Source organism: Scyliorhinus canicula, chromosome 17 (assembly GCF_902713615.1).
Source record: "Scyliorhinus canicula chromosome 17, sScyCan1.1, whole genome shotgun sequence".
Lineage (NCBI taxonomy): Eukaryota > Metazoa > Chordata > Chondrichthyes > Carcharhiniformes > Scyliorhinidae > Scyliorhinus > Scyliorhinus canicula.
In genome coordinates, this window is record NC_052162.1 from 105,923,717 (window position 1) to 105,946,122 (window position 22,406).

The 22,406-nt window shown below is 44.4% G+C and overlaps 1 protein-coding gene across 1 annotated transcript; it reads left to right on the forward strand.

Annotated features, from left to right (window-relative positions):
- Positions 1-6,634: 6,634 nt before the first annotated feature.
- On the forward strand, positions 6,635-9,263 carry LOC119952000 (zinc finger protein 239-like). The gene is made up of 2 exons (XM_038775456.1): positions 6,635-6,720; positions 7,110-9,263. Exon 2 carries the CDS (start codon positions 7,217-7,219, stop codon positions 8,024-8,026), a length of 810 nt encoding a protein of 269 aa, XP_038631384.1. The 5' UTR covers positions 6,635-6,720; positions 7,110-7,216; the 3' UTR covers positions 8,027-9,263.
- Positions 9,264-22,406: the final 13,143 nt, after the last annotated feature.

The window sequence follows — 22,406 nt, forward strand, 5'->3', positions numbered from 1 at the left end:
TAGTCTTAAACTCCATCCCTCTAGCAATGAAGGACAAAATTCAATTTGCCTTCTTAATCACCTGTTGCACTTGTAAACCAACCTTCTGTGACTCATGCACTAGCACACCCAAGTCTCTCTGAACAGCGGCATATTTTGTCGTTTAAATAATAATCCCGTTTGCTGTTATTCCTACCAAAATGGATAATCTCACATTTGTCAACATTGTATTCCATCTGCCAGACCCGAGCCCATTCACTTAACCTATCCAGATCCCTCTGCAGACTTCCAGTATCCTCTGCACTTTTCGCTTTACCACTCATCTTAGTGTCATCTGCAAACTTGGACATACTGCCCTTGGTCCCCAACTCCAAATCATCAATGTAAATTGTGAACAATTGTGGGCCCAACACGGATCCCTGAGGGACACCACTAGCTACTGATTGCCAACCAGAGAAACACCCATTTATCCCAACTCTTTGCTTTCTATTAATTAACCAATCCTCTATCCATGCTACTACTTTACCCTTAATGCCATGCATCTTTATCTTATGCAGCAACCTTTTGTGTGGCACCTTGTCAAAGGCTTTCTGGAAATCCAGATATACCACATCCATCGGCTCCCCGTTATCTACTGCACTGGTAATGTCCTCAAAAAATTCCACTAAATTAGTTAGGCATGACCTGCCTTTAACGAACCCATGCTGCGTCTGCCCAATGGGACAATTTCTATCCAGATGCCTCGCAATTTCTTCCTTGATGATAGATTCCAGCATCTTCCCTATTACCGAAGTTAAACTCACTGGCCTATAATTTCCTGCTTTCTGCCTACCTCCTTTTTTAAACAGTGGCGTCACGTTTGCTAATTTCCAATCCACCGGGACCACCCCAGAGTCTAGTGAATTTCGGTAAATTATCACTAGTGCATCTGCAATTTCCCTAGCCATCTCTTTTAGCACTCTGGGATGCATTCCATCAGGGCCAGGAGACTTGTCTACCTTTAGCCCCATTAGCTTGCCCATCACTCCCTCCTTAGTGATAACAATCCTCTCAAGGTCCTCACCTGTCATAGCCTCATTTCTATCAGTCGCTGGCATGTTATTTGTGTCTTCCACTGTGAAGACCGACCCAAAAAACCTGTTCAGTTCCTCAGCCATTTCCTCATTTCCCATTATTAAAACTCCCTTCTCATCCTCTAAAGGACCAATATTTACCTTAGCCACTCTTTTTTGTCTTATATATTTGTAAAAACTTTTACTGTCTGTTTTTATATTCTGAGCAAGTTTACTCTCATACTCTATCTTACTCTTCTTTATAGCTTTTTTAGTAGCTTTCTGTTGCCCCCTAAAGATTTCCCAGTCCTCTAATCTCCCAGCAATCTTTGCCACTTTATATGCTTTTTCCTTCAATTTGATACTCTCCCTTATTTCCTTAGATATCCACGGTCGATTTTCCCTCTTTCTTCCGTCCTTCCTTTTTGTTGGTATAAACCTTTGCTGAGCACTGTGAAAAATCGCTTGGAAGGTTCTCCACTGTTCCTCAACTGTTCCACCATAAAGTCTTAGCTCCCAGTCTACCTTAGCTAGTTCTTCTCTCATCCCCTTGTAATCTCCTTTGTTTAAACACAAAACACTAGTATTCGATTTTACTTTCTCACCCTCCATCTGTATTTTAAATTCCACCATATTGTGATCGCTCCTTCCGAGAGGATCCCTAACTATGAGATCATGAATCAATCCTGTCTCATTACACAGGACAAGATCTAGGACCGCTTGTTCCCTCGTAGGTTCCATTACATACTGTTCTAGGAAACTATCGCGGATACATTCTATCAACTCCTCCTCACGGTTGCCTTGACCGACCTGGTTAAACCAATTGATATGTAGATTAAAATCCCCCATGATAACTGCTGTACCATTTCTACATGCATCAGTTATTTCTTTGTTTATTGCCTGCCCCACCATATCGTTACTATTTGGTGGCCGATAGACTACTCGTATCAGTGACTTTTTCGCCTTACTATTCCTGATTTCCACCCAAATGGATTCAACCTTATCCTCCATAGCACCGATGTCATCCCTTACTATTGCCCGGATGTCATCCTTAAATAACAGAGCAACACCACCTCCCTTACCATCCACTCTGTCCTTCCGAATAGTTTGATACCCTCGGATATTTAACTCCCAGTCGTGACCATCCTTTAACCATGTTTCAGTAATGGCCACTAAATCATAGTCATTTACGATGATTTGTGCCACCAACTCATTTACTTTATTCCGAATACTACGAGCATTCAGGTAAAGTCCACTTATGTTGGTTTTTTTTACCTCTGTTTTGAATCTTAACATCTCCAGTTTTATTCCTTTTGTTATTACTGGGCCTATTCACTGTGCTCCCCTCAGTCACTGTACCTTGTACTGTCGCCCTTATGGATTTCTGACTATGTCTTCTCTGCCTTGCACTTTTCCCCTTACTTCCTTTTGTTTCTGTCCCTGTTTTACTACCTTCCAACTTCCAGCATTGGTTCCCATCCCCCTGCCACATGCATCAGTTATTTCTTTGTTTATTGCCTGCCCCACCATAACGTTACTATTTGGTGGCCGATAGACTACTCCTATCAGTGACTTTTTTGCCTTACTATTCCTGATTTCCACCCAAATGGATTCAACCTTATCCTCCATAGCACCGATGTCATCCCTTACTATTGCCCGGATGTCATCCTGAAATAACAGAGCTACACCCTTACAATCCACTCTGTCCTTCCGAATAGTTTGATACCCTCGGATATTTAACTCCCAGTCGTGACCATCCTTTAACCATGTTTCAGTAATGGCCACTAAACCATAGTCATTCACGATGATTTGCGCCATCAACTCATTTACTTTATTCTGAATACTGCGAGCATTCAGGTAAAGTACACTCATGTTGGTTTGCTTACCTCTGGTTTGAATCTTAACATCTCCAGTTTTATTCCATTTAGTATTACTGGGCCTATTCACTGAGCTCCCCTCAGTCACTGTACCTTGTACTGTCGCCCTTTTTGATTTTTGACTATGTCATTCCCCTTACTTCCTTTTGCTTCTGTCCCTGTTTTACTACCTTCCAACTTCCTGCATCGGTTCGCATCCCCCTGCCACATTAGTTTAAACCCTCCCCAGGTGCAGACCATCCGGTTTGTACTGGTCCCACCTTCCCAGAGAACTGGTCCCAATGCCCCAGGAATTTGAATCCCTCCCTCTTGCACCATCTCTCGAGCCACACATTCATCCTATCTATCCTGACATTCCTACTCTGACTAGCTCGTGGCACTGGTCGCAATCCTGTGATTACTACCTTTGAGGTCCTACTTTTTAGTTTAACTCCTAACTCCCTGAATACAGCTTGTAGGACCTCATCCTGTTTTTTTACCTATGTCGTTGGTGCCTATGTGCACCATGACAGCTGGCTATTCACCCTCCCCCCTCCCCTCCCCCAGAATGTCCTGCAGCCGCTCCGAGACATCCTTGACGCTTGCACCAGGGAGGCAACAGACCATCCTGGAGTCTCGATTGCGTCCACAGAACCTCCTGTCTATCCCCTTACGATCGAGTCCCCTATCACTATAGCCCTGCCATTTTTCTTCCTGCCCTGCTGTGCAGCAGAGCCAGCCATGGTACCATGAACCTTGCTGCTGCCTTTCCCTGGTGAGCCACCTCCCCCAACAGTATCCAAAGCGGTATATCTGTTTTGCAGGGAGATGACCGCAGGGGACACCTGAACTGCCTTCCTACGCTTGCTCTGTCTTTTGGTCACCCATTTTCTATCTCCCTCAGTAACTTTCACCTGCGGTGTGACCAACTCGCTAAACGTGCTATCCACGGCCTCCTCAGCATCGCGGATGCTCCAAAGTGAGTCCATCCGCAGCTCCAGAGCCGTCAAACGGTCTAACAGGAGCTGCAACTGAACACACTTCCTGCACGTGAAAGAGCCAGGGACAGTGGACGTGTCACTGAGCTCCCACATCGCACACGAGGAGCATGACATGGGTCTGGGATCTCCTGCCATGTCTTAGGGCAGCACGGTACCATTGTGGATAGCACAATCGCTTCACAGCTCCAGGCTCCCAGGTTCGATTCCGGCTTGGGTCACTGTCTGTGTGGAGTCTGCACATCCTCCCCGTGTGTGCCTGGGTTTCCTCCGGGTGCTCCGGTTTCCTCCCACGGTCCAAAGATGTGCAGGTAAGGTGGATTGGCCATGATAAATTTCGCTTAGAGTCCAAAATCGCCCTTAGTGTTGGGTGGGGTTACTGGGTTATGGGGATAGGGTGGAGGTGTTAATCTTGGGTAGGGTGCTCTTTCCAGGAGCCGGTGCAGACTCGATGGGCCAAATGGCCTCCTTCTGCACTGTAAATTCTATGTAATCTATGTCTTAAACCTTAGGTAAACTTGTACAACTACAATTTCAAAAAAAATAAATAAATTAGACAATGAAAAGAAAAACTAATTACCAGTCACTTACCAGGGTTAAAAAGCACCTCCTCCCCAACCAGCTTCAAATTCCCAAACTCCCTTTGGCTGTGTCTTCTTTGGCTCACTGGGAGAACTCACCCAGGGTTTCAGATGTTCTCTGGTTCTCTCCCGGCAGATTAAAAGTTACAGGCCAGAAGAAAGAGAGAGAACAAAACAGGATAGAAAAAGCACCTTCTCTCACTCTGCACCGAATTACCTCACTGCACCAAATTACCAAGTTGCAATTCCTACTCTGGATGTGCTTCACTCCAGCTGTGTCTTCTCGACTTGCGCAAGCATACTGAGTGCGCTTTCTGTCTGTCTTTTATACAGACCTCAGCTAACCGATGACTCAAAACTTCCTAAACTTCAAAGAGAATACAATATGCACCTTTGTGCCCCTAAACAGGCCTCAGGTGACTGACAGATAACTGCCTCACAGCAATTAGGGTGGGGGCAGCTTCAGCCAATCAGACACTAAGCTACACACTGCACTTTTAACTGAAAAACAGCAGAACATTTTCTCATTTAATCGCTCCTGCTTTCCAGCCTGTCAGAGCTGCCCTGCATTTTGTATTTCCAGCATTTTGTGATTGTAAATTCAAGTGTCACTTGGTAAAAATTGAGCTAGGCACTAATAATTCTATCTCACAGTTCAGGAGCAACTGAAGATAAAACAGTAAAAACAGAAAATGCATCAAATATTTAACATATCTGGAAACATCTGTGGATTGAGAAACATTTCACTGTTGCAAGCTCACAGAATTTGTGTTGCTCTATCTCCACAGAAAATGCCGCATCTGCTGAGCATTTGCAACATTTTTTCTTTTAATTTTAGAGTAGCCAATTATTTTTCTTTTCCAATTAAGGGGCAATTTGGTGTGGCCAATCCACCTAACCAGCACATCTTTTGGGTTGTGGGGGTAAAACTCACGCAGACATGGGGAGAATGTGCAAACTCCACACAGACAGTGAGCCAGGGCTGGGATTCAAACCCAGGTCCTCAGCGCCGCAGTCCCAGTGCTAACCACTTTGCCACATGTCGCCCTACATTTGCAACATTTTCTGGCGTTATTTCAGATGTCCAATATCTGCAGTATTTTGCCTTTAGTTATCAGGCGAGTGTTGTGAATGTGGAATCGATCAGGAGAGGGCTTGAGATCCCACTGTAAAAAGAATGTTCACAAGCTGAAAGTGGAAAGGGATTCATTTATCATAACATTTGCTGACACAGCAGAAATCACACCAAAATGAGAGCTTTCAGATACTTCGCAAAGGGATTTATTCAATTCCCCCACCTAATCCCAGTCCAAAGATGTGCAGGTTAGGTGGATTGGCCATGATAAATTGTCCTTAGTGTCGCTTAGTGTTGGGTGGGGTTACTGGGTTATGGGGATAGGGTGGAGGTGTTAACCTTGGGTAGGGTCCTCTCTCCAGGAGCCAGTGCAAACTGGATGGGCCGAATGGCCTCCTTTTGCACTGTAAATTCTATGAAATTCTATTAATACTATGGATTTAAAAAACTCCATGGAATTCTTAGAGTGCAGAAGGAGGTCATTTGGCCCATCGATTTTGCACTGACCCTCCCAAAGAGCACTTTACCTAAGCCCACTCCCCTGCTCTAACCTGGTAACTGCACGCATTGATCCAATCCACCTAAGTTGCACATTTTTAGAATTTAGGTGGAAACTGGAGAACCCAGAAGAAATTCATGCAGACCTGGGGAGAACATGTAACAAAGTCACCCAAGTCTGGAATGGAACCCGGGTCCTTGGTTACTAGGTAGCAGCGCTAATCACTGTGAGGCAGCAGTGCTAACCACTGTGCTGCCCAATGACCTACAATCAGTACATTGCCTTTGTCAACGCACCTTTTAAGTGGACCCTCTCAAGGGGAAAAAAATCATGACACCTGTTGAGACTCCAGTGAGTTCTGCTATTAATTACACCCAGGATAGAAGTCCTATGAACTTTGTTTGTGGTATTAGTTGTTTTAATAATTTTATATCATGGTCCTGTGACGCCAATCGTAATTGAATGAGGAAACGTATTTTTTTATTCAGCAACGTCATTCAATGGTAGATATGCTACCCAACATTCGCAGCGGGGATGAATGTGCTCCATGTGCAAGAGCCGCATGCGCAGACACGAGGGCTGGTTTTGAAATGGAGCATGCGTAGTTGGGTGAGCTTTGCAGCCAAGCATATGCATTTTTCCGACTCCACAATTCAAGAAGAACAGCCGATTGTAGGCAGGTAATGGAGTAAACAGCTGGGTGTGTATGTTCCATAAACACCCAGTGGATAAATTTAAGTCCGAATATGAACGGATCGATGCCGATGGCCCCAAACGGGGCCGCGGCAGCAGCTGCCTGAGTTGGAAACCCCAAGTTAACGACTGCCATCTTAAGAGGGGGGAATGTGTAGCATGGCGCATGCGCAGTCATCCTGCCCCAGGCAGCAGGAAGAGAGAATATTGTTAATTTCTATCCTGGACAGATGCTGATGAATTTCGGAAACTCCATTTACAGTGGCTAAGAAGGGGAGGATTTACACACAAAAAATTCAAACAAAGACACATTTTTGTCTCGGCTCAATTTCTATCCTTCTCTTGACACTTTTTTTTGTAATAACCTTTTTTGCAGGATTGTTAATGGGGAGGATTTTCAGACGGCAAACTCAAACCAAACATCACATCAAAATCTGACCGTCACATGACTCTTTAGGACCTGATTATCATTGCATTTTGAACATGGAAAGAAACAGCATTGTCCCAATTGTGGAGAAACCATGGAAATGTGGGGATTGTGGGAAGGGATTTAATTATCCGTCTGACCTGGAAACTCATCGACGCAGTCACACTGGGGAGAGACCGTTCAACTGCTTGGACTGTGGGAAGGGATTCACTCAGTCATCTGCTCTGCAGACACACCAGCGAATTCACACTGGGGAGAGACCGTTCAACTGCTTAGACTGTGGGATGGGATTTATTAGTTCAACCAACCTGCAGACACACAAGAGAGTTCACACTGGGGAGAGACCATTCATCTGCTCCGAGTGTGGGATGGGATTCATTACTTCAACTAACCTGCAGACACACCAGAGACGTCACATTCGGGAGAAACCATTCATCTGCTCCAAGTGTGGGAAGGGATTTGCTCGGTCATTCGACCTGCTGATGCACCAGCGAGTTCACACTGGGGAGAGACCGTTCACCTGCTCCGAGTGTGGGAAGGGATTCACAACGTCATCCCACCTACTGAGACACCACCATCTGCATACAGCCGAGAGATTGTTTCAGTGTCCAGACTGCGGGAAGTCCTATCGAAGTTCCCAGGACCTGATGTCCCATCAACGTATTCACACTGACGAGAGAACATTCAGGTGCTCTCAATGTGGTAAAAGGTTCAGGCGGTCAAATGATCTCCTTGTACACCAGCGTAGTCACACTGGGGAGAGGCCATTCATCTGCTTTGCATGTGGAAAGGGATTCACTCAATCATCCAACCTGCTGAGACACCAGCGAGTTCACACTGGGGAAGGGGCTGCTCAATTGCCCTGACATTGTCAAAGTTTTCAGTAATTAATCATAACAACTGAGACGCCATCACGTTTTCCACCAGTGAGAGACTAGTCAACTGTTTTATATTTGCCAGGATTCATTCAGTCATTTACCCTACTGAGACACCAACAAGTTCACAATTACAGTTATTAGATTTTGCTGTTATTCTGAATCAAGAATACACCACAGGGACTGCAGCAGTTGAAGAAAGCAGGTTACCACCACCTTCCCAGGGGCAATTAGGGATGGGTAATTGAATGCTTGCCTAAACTGTGACACCCACATCCCATGAATGAATAAACGCTGAACCATGTACATTGAGTCATTATATCTCCGGAACCTGCAAGAACTTTCCTGTCGAATTAAACACTTGTATAATATGGTATTTGTAGATCAGAGACAAGAGTACAGATACTTACAATCTGTTTGACTTCCACATCCGCCTGTTATCAGGCATTTTATCTCGAATGATAACAAATGGGATGAAGCCACATCTTTAGTTTGAATTGTGACCATGCTGTCAGTGGAAAGTGTTAATTTCCTGCTTCTTTGTAAAGGTATGAAGCAAACATTCTCAAATGTGAGCAATCGTGTCTATATTTTCAGATCAAAGATGAACCAAAGACCACTTTCAGTTTTGTTTTGTCTAATTTGGTATCGTTCTGAGCTTTGCCCAAATGTTATTTTTTTCTTCTTTCTTCAGCACCCTTTCAAAATGACTAATGAAAATGAAGGAAAATAAAACTAGAAAAGTGACCTTTTCCAGGAAAACTGAAGCTTCAACCTTCTGAGACTAAATAGCATTAAAGAGGTCAGAGTGCCCAACAGCTTGTGTTCACCAAAATATCACCTCAAGGCTGAAGCTTATCTTTAGGGATTCAAACTTTTTGGTGCCTTTTACAATTATACAATTAAATTGTGATTCATACTGTCACTCAGTAGTTACAATGTTTCACTTTCTCAGCATCGAAGCTGGCAGCATTTTATATTAAACCCCAATTGTAGACTGATGTATGGAGAACATCATATCCACTGTAGACCAGCCAGCACAGAAACCTTACTGTGCTTCTGGATCCACTCAGGCTGCAAGTAGATGGAGACTTTTAAGCCTGACCTAATTTAAGCCGGGACATAGATAAGCTGCAGAGCTGGGCTGAGAGGTGGCAAATGGAGTTTAAGGTAGAGAAGTGTGAGGTGATTCACTTTGGAAAGAATAACAGGAATGCGGAATATTTGGCTAATGGTAAAATTCTTGGTAGTGTGGATGAGCAGAGGGATCTCGGTGTCCATGTACATAGATCCCTGAAAGTTGCCACCCAGGTTGATAGGGTTGTGAAGAAGGCCTATGGTGTGTTGGCCTTTATTGGTAGAGGGATTGAGTTCCGGAGCCATGAGGTCATGTTGCAGCTGTACAAAACTCTGGTACGGCCGCATTTGGAGTATTGCGTACAGTTCTGGTCGCCTCATTATAGGAAGGACGTGGAAGCTTTGGAACGGGTGCAGAGGAGATTTACCAGGATGTTGCCTGGTATGGAGGGAAAATCTTATGAGGAAAGGCTGATGGACTTGAGGTTGTTTTCGTTAGCGAGAAGAAGGTTAAGAGGTGACTTAATAGAGGCATACAAAATGATCAGAGGGTTAGATAGGGTGGACAGCGAGAGCCTTCTCCCGCGGATGGAGGTGGCTAGCACGAGGGGACATAGCCTTAAATTGAGGGGTAATAGATATAGGACAGAGGTCAGAGGTGGGTTTTTTACGCAAAGAGTGGTGAGGCCGTGGAATGCCCTACCTGCAACAGTAGTGAACACGCCAACATTGAGGGCATTTAAAAATTTATTGGATAAGCATATGGATAAATAAGGGCATAGTGTAGGTTAGATGGCCTTTAGATTTTTTCCATGTCGGTGCAACATCGAGGGCTGAAGGGCCTGTACTACGCTGTATCGTTCTATGTTCTATGAATGTGTTTTTCAGTCTGGGCTAATGCACTGTGGTTATGACTGCGGACAGTCCCTGGGGAATAAACATGCTTTCAGCCTGGACAATTATTTTGTTTTTCATCTTGGGGTGATAATTTCAGTGCTTGGTGGAGCTAAAGCATGCAGAGAAACCTTTTGAGAAAGTTTTTGAAGAGAGTTGAAGTCTGATCTGGCAGCCCTTGTTTTGACTACAAGCAAAGGCAGTTTTCTCTCCCAGTAGGATAGTTCTAAAAATAGTAATAATAGTTACAACAGAACAGTCTGAAGACATGGAAGAGGCTGAAAGAACAAAGTTGAGACAGTTATTTGGAGACATTCAGCAAGAGTCTGAAGGGGATCTAACAGGAGCCAATGATTTGTTCTGCAAGGCAAGTATTACTCAATGCTATGCTGATTTTAAGCTGGATTTAGAGCTGTGTGTTTAATTTCTTGTTGTTTAATGGTGAATTGACTAGTAGGGGATCGAACAGTAGCCAATGATTTGTTCTGCAAGGCAAGTATTACTCAATGCTATGCTGATTTTAAGCTGGATTTAGAGCTGTGTGTTTAATTTCTTGTTGTTTAATGGTGAATTGACTAGTAGTGTTTTTTAAACATGAATTTAGAGTACCCAATTATTTTTTTTTCCAATTAAGGGGCAATTTAGCGTGGCCAATCCACCTAACCTACACATCTTTGGGTTGTGGGGGTGAAACCCACACAGACATGGGGAGAATGCGCAAACTCCACACTGACAGTGGCCCAGGGTCAGGATATAAACCCGGGTCCTCAGCGCCATAGGCTGAAGTGCTAACCACTGTGCCATGTGCCACCCAAGTAGTGTTTAAGGGATAATTGTAAGCTGTTCTTTTTGTGTGTGAAGTTAAAGAGTTTAATATTGTATTCATAATAAAGTTTTGTTTCAAAATACCAAAGCACTATTGTTTTCTGCAATCACTTCTGGAGTGAATCATTCTTTCCACAAAATCTTACAAAATAAACTAAAATATTGGGGTTTCGGTCCAGTATCCTAGCCATTGTTGGCGCCTGGTCTAGGATCATAATAAAACTGGGTGCTCGTCCAGGATCTTAAGTATAATTCCTTGCTTGGCTTGGGTTTATTCAACTTTAAGGCAGTGAGTGTGGTGTGGAATGATTGCATTCTTTCAGGTTTTGAAATGTAAATAGGGAGTGACTGGATGGAGATGGCCCTCAGTTGCAAAAAAAAATCCTGGGTGTGGGAGAGATTACCTGGGGTGGTTTACAAAGGGACACTAAAGCAAAACTGTTGGGTTTGGCACAGAAGCTGCAGTTAAACTTATCTAAGTGGGGGGAGGGGGGGGGGGGGGGGGGGGGGGGGAGAGAGCTAAATAGAGACAATACACGCCATATTTCAATATTTTCATTTGCCAGAGACGTTGCCTGAATCATTACAATTAGCTAGAATTCAATTGCAAATAGAAGTGAAGAAATTGGAAATAGGAGAAAAGGAAAAAGAGAGATTGGCAATAGCAGAAGGAAAGGAAAAAGAGGGTTTTTCAAAAGGAAATGGAAAGGAGGAAGATTGAGGTAGAAATGGAATGATTATCAAAAAAAGGGATAAGGAAAGAGAGAATTTGAAATTCGGAACTGGCAAGGCAAGAAAATCAACTTAAAAGGTTGGAGTTAAAGGCTAAAACTGAGGAAGGTCTAGAGGGAGAAATACTTCCTCTTCGAAAGCTTAGTAGGGGTATATTTAAATATATTCAAGTATTGCCATGATTTGACGAGAAAGATGTGGAAGCCAGTTACATCTCATTTGACTAAACAATTGAGTTTGCCAAAGACCATGTCGGTAGTGTTGGTTCAAACAATGTTGGTAGGTAGAGCTAGGGGAGTGTTTGTGTCACTATAGAGGAGGTTTCTAGGAATTATCATGAGGTGAGACAAAACATATGAAGTGCATATGAATTAGTGCCAGAAGCCTACAGACAAGTTTAGAAATCTAAGGAAAGAACCAGGTCAGACATGCATAGAATTTGAAATAATTAAACAAAATAATTTTGATAGGTGGAGAAGAACATGAAAAATAGATTGAACACATGACACTGTTAGGGAAACAATTATTAGCAATTTAGCATGGTCAATCTACCTAACCTGCACATCTTTGGACTGTGGGAGGAATCCTGAGCACCCAGAGAACACTCACACAGACACGGAGAGAACATACAAACTCCACACAGACAGCCACCCAAGACTGGATCCCTGGATCCCTGGCACTGTGACGAAGCAGGGCTAATCACTGTGCCACCCTGCTGCCCCAGAGGAAAATAAAAATGACCTAAAAGAGTTAATACAGCCACATTATCTGTATGTCACTGTTTAGCACACTGGGCGAAATCGCTGGCTTTGAAAGCAGACCAAGGCAGGCCAGCAGCACGGTTTGATTCCCGTAACAGCCTCCCCGAACAGGCGCCGGAATGTGACGACTAGGGGCTTTTCACAGTAACTTCATTGAAGCCTACTCATGACAATAAGCGATTTTCATTTTCATTTCATGTGGGAATAAATTGGGAAGCACAAAAGTAATTATCTCTGACATAGATGTAGAAAATGCTAATCCCATTAAACAGCAATCATAGGTTCAATCCACTAAAGTTAGCAAAGGTACAGAAGGAGATTGACAACATGCTGAAGGATTATATCATCGAAGTGAGTTGCATCGATTGGAGCTCCCCGATTGCTATGGTACTAATTTCAGATGGAACACAATGATTGTGTGTGGATTATAGAAAAGTCAATGCATTTACAAAATCAAATTTGTACCTTCTTCATCAGGAAGACTGTGGTGAAAAGGTGAGGCCACCAGATTTTATTACCAAACTGGACTACTTAAAGGATATTGGCAAGTACCTTTATCAGTCCGGGCAAAGATGTTTCAGCTTCTGTGATGCCAAATGGTCTGTATCAATTTCCAGCTCTGCCTTTCGAATGAAGAATGCGCCAGAAACATTCGAAAGATAAACCAACAAGGTCTAGACTGAACAATTTTGCAGTGTACATTGACAATTTGGTGGTGTTCACTGAAACATGGAAGGAGCATTTGAAAGAATTATTCAATCGATTAAGGAAGCTGGATTGGTGGTAAATTTGGCTAAAAGTGAATTTGTGAAACCACAAGTCACAATCTTAGGCCATACCATTGGACATGGTCAGATGTCCCCCATGGAATGTAAAAATTAAAGTTTTTGGAGAGTTGCCAATACTATCAACGTGGAGAAAAGTTCTGTGATTTCTGGCCAAGAGTGATTTCTACTGGAAATTCGTGCCACTTTTCAGCAGCTCAGTTGCTCCACTGACTGAACTTCGAAAAAACTACAAAAGATTTCAGTGGCCATCGGAATGTCAACAGGCCAGGTGGCACGGCGGTGCAGTGGTTAAACTGCTGCCTCACAGTGCTGAGGACACGGGTTTGAACCCGGCCCTGCGTCACTGTCCGTGTGGAGTTTGTACATTCACCGTGTCTGCGTGGATCTCACCTCCACAACACAAGATGTGCAGGATAGATGGATTGGCCACACTACATTCCCCTTAATTGGAAAAAAATAATTGGGAACTCTAAATCTATTTTAAAAATAGCTGAAGACTGTGTTACCCATCCCACCTGTGTTGATGACACCTAATTACGCTGGGCTATTTAAGCTGGCAATCGATGCAAGTGATGTGGGTGTTGGTGCTGTACTGCTGCAGGAAGATGACAAAAGAATCAAAAGACCAATTGGGTATTCTTCTCGGAAACTCAATCTTCACCAAAGGAAATATTCAACCATCGAGAAGGAGACATTGAGTTTGGTATGGCATGACATCATTTTTACATTTACGTTAGTTACGATTTATGTGAGACAATTGTATATACAGACCATATCCATTAAAAGTCTTGGGACAAATTTAAAAATCGAAAATCGAGACCATTCCAATGGAGTTTATTGTTCCAACCATTTAATTTACGAATTCTACATGTGGCAGGAAGAGAAAATGTGATTGTGGATGCCTTATCATGACTGTTACATGTGAGAAGACTAAAATGGACCATACTCATCGTTATGTTTACTGGTTTAAGAATGTAGATATATATATCTTATAGAGTTTACGTTGCATGTAATCAGAAGATATGTTTACGGTTAAAAGGTTTTAGAAAAATGAATCCATCTGTTTATATTGCTGCTTCATTTTTTAAAAAGGGGCGGTGTGGTGAATGGAGGATTTTAGGAATATTGGATACTAAGTATTGGGCAACTTAAGAACAAAGAACAAAGAAAATTACAGCACAGGAACAGGACCTTTGCCCTCCCAGCCTGCGCCGATCCAGATCCTTTATCTAAATCTGTCTCCTATTTTCCAAGGTCTACTTCCCTCTGTTCCCACCCGTTCATTTACCTGCCTAGATGCCTCTTAAATAATGCTATTGTGCCCGCCTCTACCACCTCCGCTGGTAAAGCGTTCCCCGCACCCACCACCTTCTGCGTAAAAAATCTTTCCACGCACATCTCCCTTAAACTTTCCCCCTCTCACCTTGAAATCGTGACCCCTTGTAACTGACACCCCCACTCTTGGGAAAAGCTTGTTGCTATCTACCCTGTCCATACCTCTCATAATTTTGTAGACCTCAATCAGGTCCCCCCTCAACCTCCGTCTTTCCAACAAAAACAATCCTAATCTACTCAACCTTTCTTCATAGCTAGCATCCTCCATACCAGGCAACATCCTGGTGAACCTCCTCTGCACCCTCTCCAAAGCATCCACGTCCTTCTGGTAATGTGGTGACCAGAACTGCACGCAGTATTCCAAATGTGGCCTAACCAAAGTCCTATACAACTGTAACATCACCTGCCGACTCTTGTACTTAATACTCCGTCCGATGAAGGCAAACATGTTGTATGCCTTCTTGACCACTCTATCGACCTGCATTGCCACCTTCAGGGTACAATGGACCTGAACTCCCAGATCTCTCTGTACATCAATTTTCCCCAAGACCCTTCCATTGACCATATAGTCGGCTCTTGAATTTGATCTTCCAAAATGCATCGCGTCGTATTTGCCTGGATTGAACTCTGCCATTTCTCTGCCCAACTCTCCAATCTATCTATATTTTGTTATATTCTCTGACAGTCCTCCTCGCTATCTGCAACTCCACCAATCTTAGTATCATCTGCAAACTTGCTAATCAGACCACCTATACCTTCCTCCAGGTCATTTATGTAGATCGCAAACAACAGTGGTCCAAGCACGGATCCCTGTGGAACACCACTAGTCACCCTTCTCCATTTTGGGACACTCCCTTCCACCACTACTCTCTGTCCCCTGTTGCCCAGCCAGTTCTTTATCCATCTAGCTAGTACACCCTGAACCCCATACGACTTCACTTTTTCCATCAACCTGCCATGGGAAGCCTTATCAAACGCATTACTAAAGTCCATGTATATGACATCTACAGCCCTTCCCTCATCAATTAACTTTGTCACTTCCTCAAAGAATTCTATTAGGTTTGTAAGACATGACCTTCCCTGCACAAAACCATGCTGCCTATCACTGATAAGCCTATTTTCTTCCAGATATGAATAGATCCTATCCCTCAGTATCTTCTCCAACAGTTTGCCTACCACTGATGTCAAGCTCACAGGTCTATAATTCCATGGATTATCCCTGCTACCCTTCTTAAACAAAGGGACAACATTAGCAATTCTCCAGTCCTCCGGGACCTCAGCCGTGCTCAAGGATGCTGCAAAGATACCTGTTAAGGCCCCAGCTATTTCGACCCTCGCTTCCCTCAGTAACCTGGGATAGATCCCATCCGGTCCTGGGGACTTGTCCACCTTAATGTCTTTTAGAATACCCAAAACCTCCCCCTTCCGTATGACAACTTGACCTAGAGTATTTAAACATCCATCCCTAGCCTCAACATCCGTCTTGTCCCTCTCCTTTGTGAATACCGATGCAAAGTACTCATGAAGAATCTCATCCATTTCCTCTGAGTCCACGCATAAATTCCCTCTTTTGTATTTGAGTGGGCCAATCCTTTCTCTAGTTACCCTCTTGCTCCTTACGTATGAATAAAAGGCTTTGGCATTTTCCTTAACCCTGTTAGCCAAAGATATTTCATGACCCCTTTTAGCCCTCTTTATTGCGCGTTTGAGATTCGTCCTACTTTCCCAATATTCCTCCAAAGCTTCATCAGTTTTGAGTTGCCTCGATCCTATGTATGCTTCCTTTTTCAAATTAGGTGAAGAGTGTGGGGTTATAGCGTGTTTGACTGCAGTGGTCATGTGCCAAAAACAAATTATCCTGTTTCGCCTGGCCTGGGAGCTTTTAGGAACCAGAAGGTGAAATTGACCAGAGGAATGTTTTTCAGTCTGGGCTAATGCACTGTAGATTTGACTGGAGACAGTCCCCTGGAAGATAAGTGTTTTAAGCCTGGAAATTAAGTTTGTTTTTCAGCTTGGGGAGATGATGTCAGTGCTGGATGGAGCTAAAGGATGCAGCGAGACATTTTGAGAAAACATTTGGAGAGAGTTGAAATTTGATTTGGCCACAAGTGAAGGCAGATTTCTCTCCAGTACAATAGTTCTAAAATAAGTAATAATAGTTAAAGCGGAGCAGTCTTGTATGAAGACAAGGAAGAGGGTGAAACAACTCAGCTGAAACAGTTATTTGAAGATATTCAGCCAGAGTCTGAAGGAGTTCTAACAGGGGCCAAAAGTCTCTTCTGGATAATATTACTCTATGCGATGCTGATTTTAAGATGGATTGAGAGTTGTATGTTTCTTTTTTTTGTTCTTTAATGGCAAATTGTGTAGAAGTGTTTAAGGAGTAATTATAAGCTGTTCTTTTTGGGTGTGATGTGAAAGAGTTTACAAGTTTTGCTTTAAAATTACAAATTTCATGCAAGAACCCCTGGAGCAATTCATTCATTCCGCACAGTCTTACGAAATAAACTAAAATATTGGGGTTTTTGTTCAGTATCCTATCCACTGTTGGGGTCTGGTCTGGGATTGTAATACGTCACTGGGGCTGGTTTAGCACAGGGCTAAAGAGCTGGCTTTTAAAGCAGACCAAGGCAGGTCACCAGCATGGTTCAATTCCCATACCAGCCTCCCCGAACAGGCGCCAGAATATGGCGACGAGGGGCTTTTCAGAGTAACTTCATTTGAAGCCTACTTGTGACAATAATCGGTTTTCATTTCATTTCATGTCACACATCTCCTGCACAATGGACCCAACCCTCCAACAGAGAAAGAGGTGATGAACGTGTGGCAGTAGATGGCACTTTCCGGGTTGGAGCATTTCAGTTGGAATTCCATCCTTGCCGGGTGACTCACCGCTCACTCAACCTTTTCGACGTCAAGTAATGAGGCTTTCTTGTTCAATTCAACCATGAAAGGAAGCTTCAGAAGGACATCAAACGGACACTGGGTGATGTCTGTTTCCTGAGGGTAAAAGCTCAACAGTGTTCAACCCAGCAAGACATCTAGAACATAGAACATAGAAAACTACAGCGCAGTACGGGCCCTTCGGCCCTCGATGTTGCGCCGACCTGTGAAACCATCTGAAGCCTATCTGACCTACACTATTCCATTTTCATCCATATGTCTATCTAGTGACCACTTAAATGCCCTTAAAGTTGGCGGGTCTACTACTGTTGCAGGCAGGGCGTTCCACACCCCTACTACTCTCTGAGTAAAGAAACTGCCTCTGACATCTGTCCTATATCTATCACCCCTCAATTTAAAGCTATGTCCCCTCGTGTTGGTCATCACCATCCGAAGAAAAAGACTCTCACTGTCCCTATCTAACCCTCTGATTATCTTATATGTCTCTACTAAGTCACCTCTCAGCCTTCTCCTCTCTAACGAAAACAACCTCAATTCCCTGAGCCTTTCCTCGTAAGACCTTCCCTCCATACCAGGCAATATCCTAGTAAATCTCCTCGCAACCCTTTCAAAACCTTCCACATCCTTCCTATAATGTGGTGACCTGAACTGCACGCAGTACTCCAGGTGCGGCCGCACCAGAGTTATGTACAGCTGCAGCATGACCTTGTGGTTCCGAAACTCAATCCCCCTGCTTATAAAGGCTAGCACACCATATGCCTTCTTAACAGCCCTATTAACCTGGGTGGCAACTTTCAGGGATTTATGTACCTGGATGCCGAGATCTCTCTGTTCATCTACACTACCAAGAATCTTGCCATTAGCCCAGTACTCTGCATTCCTGTTACTCCTTCCAAAGTGAACCACCTCACACTTTTCCGCATTAAACTCCATCTGCCACCTCTCAGCCCAGCTCTGCAGCTTATCTATGTCCCTCTGTATCCTATAACATCCTTCAGCACTATCCACAACTCCACCGACCTTCGTGTCATCTGCAAATTTACTAACCCATCCTTCTACACCCTCTTCCAGGTCATTTATAAAAATGACAAACAGCAGTGGCCCCAAAACAGATCCTTGCGGTACAGCACTAGTAACTGAACTCCAGGATGAACATTTGCCATCAACCACCACCCTCTGTCTTCTTTCAGCTAGCCAATTACTGATCCAAACCGCTAAATCACCTTCAATCCCATACTTCCTTATTTTCTGCAATAGCCTACCGTGGGGAACCTTATCAAGCGCCTTACTGAAATCCATATACACCACATCAACAGCTTTACCCTGATCCACCTGTTTGGTCACCTTCTCAAAAAACTCAATAAGGTTTGTGAGGCATGACCTACCCTTCACAAAACCGTGTTGACTATCGCTAATCAACTTGTTCTTTTCAAGATGATTATAAACCCTATCTCTTATAACCTTTTCCAACATTTTACCCACAACCGAAGTAAGGCTCACAGGTCTATAATTACCAGGGTTGTCTCTACTCCCCTTCTTGAACAAGGGGACAACATTTGCTATCCTCCAGTCTTCCGGCACTATTCCTGTCGACAAAGACGACATAAAGATCAAGGACAAAGGCTCTGCAATCTCCTCCCTGGCTTCCCAGAGAATCCTAGGATAAATCCCATCTGGCCCAGGGGACTTATCTATTTTGACATTTTCCAAAATTGCTAACACCTCCTCCATTTGAACCTCAATTCCATCTAGCCTGGTCGACTGAACCTGAGTGTTCTCCTCGACAATATTGTCTTTCTCCAGTGTAAACACTGATGAAAATTATCCATTTAACGCTTCCCCTATCTCCTCTGATTCCACACACAACTTTCCACTACTATCCTTGATTGGCCCTAATCTTACTCTAGTCATTCTTTTGTTCCTGATATACCTATAGAAAGCCTTAGGGTTTTCCTTGATCCTATCCGCCAACGACTTTTCGTGTCCTCTCCTCGCTCTTCTTAACTCTCCCTTTAGGTCCTTCCTGGCTAACTTGTAACTCTCAAGTGCCCTAACTGAGCCTTCATGTCTCATCCTAACATAAGCCTTCTTCTTCCTCTTGACAAGTGCTTCAACTTCCTTAGTAAACCACGGTTCCCTTGCTCGACAACTTCCTCCCTGCCTGACAGGTACATACTTATCAAGGACACGCAGTAGCTGTTCCTTGAAAAAGCTCCACATTTCGATTGTACCCATCCCCTGCAGTTTCTTTCCCCATCCTATACATCCTAAATCTTGCTGAATAGCATCATAATTGCCTTTCCCCCAGCTATAATTCTTGCCTTGCGGTATATACCTATCCCTGCCCATTGCTAAAGTAAACATAACCGAGTTGTGATCACTATCACCAAAGTGCTCACCTACATCTAAATCTAACACCTGGCCGGGTTCATTACCCAGTACCAAATCCAATGTGGCCTCGCCCCTTGTTGGCCTGTCTACATACTGTGTCAGAAAACCCTCCTGCACACACTGCACAAAAACTGACCCATCTATAGTACTCGAACTATAGTATTTCCAGTCAATATTTGGAAAGTTAAAGTCCCCCATAACAACTAACCTGTTACTCTCGCTCCTGTCGAGAATCATCTTTGCAATCCTTTCCTCTACATCTCTGGAACTATTCGGAGGTCTATAGACAACTCCCAACAGGGTTCCCTCTCCTCTACTGTTCCTAACCTCGGCCCATACTACCTCAGTAGACGAGTCCTCAAGCGTCCTTTCTACCGCTGTAATACTTTCCTTGATTAACAATGCCACCCCCCCCCCCCCCCCTCTTTTACCATCTTCTCTGTTCTTCCAGAAACATCTAAATCCTGGAACCTGCAACAACCATTCCTGTCCCTGCTCTACTCATGTCTCCGAAATCGCCACAACATCGAGATCCCAGGTACCAACCCATGCTGCAAGCTCACCCACCTTATTCCGGATGCTCCTGGCGTTGAAGTAGACACACTTCAAACCAGCGTCCTGCTTGCCGGTGCCCTCTTTCAAACTTTTAACCCTATCCCTGACCTCACTACTCTCAACATCCTGTACACTGGGACTACAATTTAGGTTCCCATCCCCCTGCTGAATTAGTTTAAACCCCCCCCCCCGAAGAGCACTAGCAAAACACCCCCCCAGGATATTGGTACCCCTCTGGTTCAGGTGAAGACCATCCTGTTTGTAGAAGTCCCACCTACCCCAGAATGAGCCCCAATTATCCAGGAAACCAAAACCCTCCCTCCTGCACCATCCCTGTAGCCACGTGTTCAACACCTCTCTCTCCTTATTTCTCACTTCACTAGCACGTGGCACGGGTAACAACCCAGTGATAACAACTCTGTTTGTTCTAGCTCTCAGCTTCCACCCTAGCTCCCTGAATTTCTGTCTCAAATCCCCATCTCTCTTCCTACATATGTCGTTGGTACCTATGTGGACCACGACTTGGGGCTGCTCCCCCTCCCCCTTAAGGATCCCAAAACACGATCAGAGACATCACGTACCCTGGCACCTGGGAGGCAACACACCAACCGTGAGTCTCTTTCGTTCCCACAGAACCTCCTGTCTGTTCCTCTAACTATGGAGTCCCCAATGACAAGTGCTCTGTTCCTCTTCTCCCTTCCCTTCTGAGCAACAGGGACAGACTCTGTGCCAGAGACCTGTGCCCTATTGCTTACCCCTGGTAAGTCGTCCCCCGCAACAGTATCCAAAACAGTATACTTGTTATAGAGGGGAACGACCACAGGGGATCCCTGCACTGCCTGCCGGTTCCCTCTACCTCCCCTGACGGTAACCCATCTACCTTCTTCTTTTACCTGAGGTGTGACTACCTCCCTATAACTCTTCTCAATAACCTCCTCCGCCTCCCGAATGATCCGAAGTTCATCCAGCTCCAGCTCCAGGTCCCTAACGCGGCTCTCGAGGAGCTGGAGTTGGGTGCACTTCCCGCAGATGTAGTCAGAAAGGACACTATTCAGAAGGGACATCTGTTTACATTTGTCAGTGAGTACTTGTTTTCAGGGGCAATGTTGTGTGGTAATATAATCAGGGCCTAGTTTTAATGCTGGTTAAGTTGGATATCCTAAATTAAAGAATTGGGCACTTTCAGACCACAGTCCACTCCAGCAAGAACTCTGCAGAATATCCGACTTGTATCTGAATGTACAGAACTCAGACAGGCTGCCGGGGCATGTCTGTAGCAGCCCCTGATAACCTATCAAGTAATTATCGCTCCTACTTGAGATGGAGTGGCCTATTGTCCACAGTTCCCAATAACCCATCGAGCAATCATCACTCCTCCTAGGGCGGGTTCAGGTGCCCTGTCAATAGGTCATCAACTAGACCACTGGGCACTGAGACACTTCCTCCCAAGACTCCATTGGCAGAAGGCCAAGAGCAGGTGGAAAAGGAGGTGAGTTGCGACGGGGATAAAAAATAGTCATTCCGGACATCTAGGGAGCGAAGATTGGAGATGGGGTGCGACTGAGAGCAGACCAGACCAGGAAGGAAGGAAAAAACAGCCAGTGAAAATCACCTTCATAAAGATTAACCAGAGGGTCTCAGGGATTGGATCTACAACATATCAAACCATCTTGGCGGGTAGTATCGTCAAATCCTTGGCATTTCTCGTGTATATAGAGGTGACTTACGGGATAACTATATTTAATTAAGTGTGTTGCATTAGATCTGTGTCCGTACTTTGTTCTCCTCATAATGAATAATCTTTATTCGTGTCACAAGTAGGCTTACATTAACACTGCCATGAAGTTACTGTGAAAAGTCCCCAGTCGCCACATTCCGGCACCTGTTCAGGTACAGAGGGAGAATTCGGAATGTCCAAATTACGTAACAGCATGTCTTACGGGACTCGTAGGAGGAAATCAGAGCCCCCGGAGGAAACCCACGCAGACAGGGAGGACATGCAGACTCCACACAGACAGTGACCCCAGCTGGAATCGAACCTGGGACCCTGGAACTGTGAAGTGACAGCGCTAACCACTGTGCTACCCTAAATAAAGGCACCTGGGTAAA

Bases quoted from the DNA above. Each gene is read 5' to 3' on its own strand.
- LOC119952000 (XM_038775456.1), top strand. From the start codon at position 7,217: ATGGAAAGAAACAGCATTGTCCCAATTGTGGAGAAACCATGGAAATGT.